The sequence below is a fragment of the Odontomachus brunneus genome, unplaced genomic scaffold (assembly GCF_010583005.1).
Source record: "Odontomachus brunneus isolate Ranch 3 - 2012 unplaced genomic scaffold, Obru_v1 Obru_scaffold_045, whole genome shotgun sequence".
In the NCBI taxonomy this organism is placed as follows: domain Eukaryota; kingdom Metazoa; phylum Arthropoda; class Insecta; order Hymenoptera; family Formicidae; genus Odontomachus; species Odontomachus brunneus.
In genome coordinates, this window is record NW_022639495.1 from 746370 (window position 1) to 751975 (window position 5606).

At 40.4% G+C, this 5606-nt stretch overlaps 1 protein-coding gene across 4 annotated transcripts in view; it reads right to left on the minus strand.

Moving 5' to 3' along the window:
* Positions 1-5606, minus strand: part of LOC116844708 (alkaline phosphatase-like) — a 204733-nt gene that overhangs the window by 170665 nt on the left and 28462 nt on the right. For all 4 annotated transcript variants that reach the window (XM_032816604.1, XM_032816600.1, XM_032816605.1 and 1 more), the window contains exon 2: positions 444-691. In XM_032816604.1, coding sequence (XP_032672495.1) covers positions 444-557 — 114 coding nt within the window. In that variant the 5' untranslated portion in view covers positions 558-691. The remainder of the gene's footprint in view (positions 1-443; positions 692-5606) is intronic.

Genomic DNA, 5606 nt, shown 5'->3' on the forward strand with positions numbered 1-5606 from the left:
ATATATATATATATATATATATATATATATATATATATCTGTTGTAAAGTAGCGCACAAGACCGTAGACGCGCAAAACGCGGAGCACTGTTAATTAAAGTTTCGCGCGACATTCTCTTGTTACACGATTATCACCTATACTACGCTCGCGCATGTGTATTTCGCTTCGTGAAAATTGTCCCTTCGTTATTAGGGAGAATATTTTCCAATTTTCGGTTCACCGCAAATTTGGCGCATGTAAAACGTCGGTCTTACGTGCACCGCGACCGAACCGACAATTTGTCTGCTCCGAGTCAATAGCTCCCAAGAAATTTGGTGCACGTAAAGCATCGGTTTTACATGTGGCGTCACCGCAACGCGGATCAAAAAAAGAAGACAAAAAAATCATGTGAACAGAAGAATGAGAAGAAGAAGAGGGAAAAATTATGTTGTTTTTGCACTCACCCGCGCCAACGCCACCGCCGGAAAAGTGTCCCACGCTAGCTGCGTTTCCTCGCCCGGGTTTTTGTGACGTTGACCCGAGAGGATCCTCGCGGCTGTGAGGGTGCTCATCCCCATGCCGTCGCCGACGAAGAGGACGACACCACGCGCCACTCCGGACGGCGGCGTCGTGCCGCTGATGCTGGAACTCGCAGCCGCCCTGATCCGCGTCTCAATCTCCCTCGTCGCCGCTTCATACCAGACCTCCCTCTCTACAAATAAACAAGATCAGCTATACAGGATGTCTTGGATCACTTTCACAATCTCTCGTGAAGACGTAGAGGACGTAGAGCGGATTGAGATGAACACAAAAGTCCCATGCCGTTTTGCGATATTCGCAATAATAGTCGAGATATTAATTAAAAAAGATTGGTGAATGATCACGCCCGATGTGGTAGATGAGTTGCAGTGGCACCGTCTGCCGCTGTATACTTAGACATTAAGTCAAACTGAACAAAAAAGTCCTCTACCATTTTGCAAATGACCACATAGATTTTTAGATATTAATTAAAGAAAATTGTTACATGATTGTGTATCATAATATACAAATTTTCTATAATTAATATCTAAAAATCTATGTGGTCATTTGCAAAATGGTAGAGGACTTTTTTGTTCAATTTGACTTAATGTATAAGTATACGACGGCAGACGGCGCTACTGCAGCTCATCTACCATATCGCGAGTGATCATTCACCAATCTTCTTTCTTAATTAATATTTCGACTATTATTGTAAATATCGCAAAACGGTATGGGACTTTTGTGTTCATCTCAATCTGCTCTACGTCCTCACGAGAGATTATGAAGGTGATCGGGAAACCCTGTATATACATCTCATTCAGGCGATTTATAATCGGATCATCGACATTGTCGCCATCGAAAGATAACACGTCGTCGCTCGCTAATCGAGAGTTTGTTTCGCGGTAGAGCTCACTAGCAGTGTCTAAGTTTTTACAAAATTGAGACTGTATTCGCACGCGAACAAAGAATTAGCTACGATGTATTACTGCAATAGAAACAGCTAATGTCATTGATACCAAAACTAGGTTTATTAGCTACTAACTTAAACTGCCCGGGTTATCGCAAAGTGTTAAAGAGATGAAATCAGAAGGAGAAACACGACACACAAGTAACATGCAAACTCCTTCATTCGTGATCAAATTCCTTTGTTAGTCTCGTTTGTTATAATATCAGCGAGATTTATATCATTACTGTGGTGCATAAAATTAAAGGAATAATTATAATTATTTACAAAATGGTAGAGAACTGTGTTATTCAATTTCATAAGTTCTACTCGCGTACGAGCGTTGATATAATGTATTGTGTCAGACATTCTGTTTCTACGTTTCCAAAGCTAATAAAAAGAACATATAATATAATAAATATTGCGACGAGACAAAACTTGTCATTTTACATATCTATTAATTACATAATGAATGGATTTAAGTGCCTGTGCGTGAATAGAATTTGTTAAATTGAACAGACACTAAAGATAAAGTAAAAATTAGTATGTGGGAACAAATAATAAGATAAATAGTAAAACAAAAATAGATGACAGTCTAAAAAGTGTATATCTTCTAATTAACTTCCTAATTAGCCTACTTTTTTATCACTTCTCATTCCCAATCAGAAACGAGTGAAAAGCATAGCTGTTTGATCTCAGGTACGGCAAGTGATATAATCACCCACTTCTCAGTGAATCGTCGAGGAGACGGACATATATTTTACTGTTTCATTTAAATTTATCACATAGTATAGCATAGGATAAGACTGCAACATATAGCAGCATCTTACATCTCAGCATTTGACGTCGCGTGTCAAGAGAACATTAAGGCTTCAAACGATTTCGTACGAAGCTCGGCGATGATATCGCCGGAAGCAGTGGATTCGACGGAAACGACTGTTCCTCTCCGAACTGTGGCGAACGAAACTCTACCTGCGGTTGCGGTTTCTCTAGCTCCCGGTATTCACCGTTACGACTCGATAATGGATAAGTTGAAGCGGCCCGCTATAACGATCTATAAAACGTCATAAGTCGGCATGATAGCGGATTTGCGGAAATACCGGTAGCGGTCGGACTAAAACTCCAATGCGATCGGGCACAAACGCACCAATCAAAATTTTTTTGCTCAATCGTCTTTTCGTAATTATAGTAATGCAATATACAAATTACATAGGTAACGTTGTCTCTGAGAGTTTGAATGTACAGGAGCGATCGCAGTGTAATACCTTCTTCTTCTTTCCAAATTTTCGAGAGTGCAGTCGCAGATTTCGTATTACGCTGCCGTCTCTACCTGTTTATCTGCTATCACGCAACGCGCACGAGGAAACGGTATTCGAGCTTCCGTTAAACTAAACCATCCAGTTCACGGAGCAAGTGAAATTCCCCGCGCCCACCGTTCTATCTAATTCATGGAAAATTCAGACTGTACCGTTCGCTGTCGGCAAGTCGCGCAGAAACACGCGAGGCGCGCGCGACTCACGAATGTTTTATTCGCCCACTCGCACTTCCGTCGATTCTTGCCGCGCGTCGTTAACTCGCGCATCGCGAAAGTCTGATGGGCTTTCCCGCGAAAAAAAAGAAAAAGAAGATTTGGACTCGAAGAGCTCGCGAATACAGCCGAGATTCCCTCGGCGGGATAGACCGCGGTCGCAACATTTCTATGCATGTTGGACGTGACGAGATCGCGTTTGCATATTTCAACCGAATGACGCGGGAGATACTCCTGAATTTTTAACTCTATCACAAAGTTTGATTAATAATGCTCGACGCGAAAGCGCTGTTCTATCGGCAAGCGGAGTGTTGCCGCGAGAACCGTCACTGAATCAATTGGCGAACGATCGATAATGAATGGGAGGTGGAGTGAAGCACTCTCTCGTATCTCGTCGTATACCGAGGACTACATAAATATTAAATTTTGTTAAATCAAGTTTGTTAATCCAACAACAATACAGCTAACCAAAACTAACTATATACCCTTGTGTAATGATCCATGTCTATATTTTACAGACAAACTAGGAACTATCGAGAATTATCCGATTACAGCAGATCAATAAGTATTATTTAACAATAATAATACTCTAACTGCGTATATGTAAATTTTATAATTTAAAAAATAATAAGAAAATTGTACAGAAAAAAAGATATGAACATAATCAGAAATATTTAGTTGTAAGCGGCAATTATGATAGCGTCACTCCTAGTTATATAGTATGTGTGTATGATGGCAAAGTGTATGATTGACATAATTCAATTACTTTGATATATATTGACTACATCAATGCAATTGCGTGTGATATAGTTGTGACAACCAGAAGTCTGTTAGGACAATATTTACCATGAATATGAATATGAATATAAATATACTCTGTATGAATATAAATATACTCTATATGAATATATATACTCTGGTTGGAGCAACCAGATATCGTTATTGCAGCTACAACGCTAATAACTCAGCAATTGTCCTGTGAAACCACATAATTAATTTTTCTACCGAATATTTTACTACCGAATCTGATTTACACAAGCAGATTTATATGCCGGTCGACCATACTGCTTTTCGCGCGTAACACACACAAATTGGATGAGATTATAATTAGCAACGTAATCTCTTATCAGAAATTAATCAGGTCTTGAAATATTAGTGACTATGGCCTCGACTGGAAAGCTGCAAATCGCATTTGCACGAGCGATCTCTAAATCAGTAAAATGTGCAGATCTCGCTCTGAATATTCTACCGCTTAGACAGAAGATTACGCAGCGCACGCGATACCAGCGCACACGATCGCAGTCATATTGTTAATCGCGTAATCCCCCGACGCGTAAACGCATTTGCCCCCCGATACCTGGATATCCACACAATGACGATGTACAAAGTCGCACTTAAACAGCTTAATCGCTCTTGCGAGTATTGCGAGCGTAGGACGCACACACTGATCACGGCCAAATGTAGCAACGGTGAACGAATTATTATTACCGATACAGTATCGCATTATTCCTGCAGTGTTTCGTAACAAAGTATCAGCGAAGTTCAAGCTTTACGTATTGCGGCGCGAAGCTTTTGCTGAGAGAATGTTAAATGCCGCCACCTCCGACGACGACGACGACGACGGCCCTCCACGACTGTAAAAGCGTGGCAGGAGAAATTTCTGGTATAAGAATTCACCGCGCACAAATGGATTACTCGCCACAAGTGCTCGCATGAAATGCGATTGTTAAGTGCGTGAATACGATAGTGGATTGCGATAGAGGGTATCAGCGGGATAATACCGAGTGGAATTGTTAAAAAAAAATGAAAGGAAGAGAGACCGAAGAGAATGAAAGAAAGGAAATCGTCAAAAGACTCCCCCGGGAATCTCGAACAACTTCGAGAAAAGTAGGCTACTTATCCCGAAGGAACTTCTTACAGATCAGATAAAAGATTTTAATAAAGATTTCAATATGCACTCTCAGACTCGAGTCTTTGAGGCACGGTTTGATACAACAAGTATACTGAAGAAGCATTAGAAAACTTTAGCGCGAGGTCTATTAAGAACGGAAATTCCTTTGTCGATTTTCGTTAAAACGGCTAATCAGCGAAAACATTCCGGAAGTGAAAAGTTTCAGAATTCCTGAAGTGTGTACTCTCTCCTCGCCCGAAAACACTCGTATACGTTTGTATAAATGTTTTTCCTCTTAACATCACGTAAATTTGTCCTCTACGTTTATCTAAAGGCGGTATTCCGTAACGTGATAAAACTTCGGGAAAACCTGGATTCTACGATCGCTCCGTGACGCATTGCGCAATCAATTTTGCGAAGAATGATTTTTCCTTCAATCTACCGTCAACCTAAGAAAACACAAGGTGGAACATTCTTTTCAAAGGACAAACTTCGCTAGATCGTCTCAAGAGCGTCTTTTTTTCCCGATCCCTCGTATAGTTTAAATTCTCGCCGTCCCGGGAAAAATAGAAGGTGACTACGATAAAAATTACGAAAACTCTGACGCAGAATAAGAGTAGGTCGCACTAAGAAGACTGCAGGGCGGGTTTCATTGGCAGTCACAACGTAGCCTCTTTGATCAAACGAAAGTTGTCGCGTGTATATATATATATATATATATATATATATATATATATATATATATA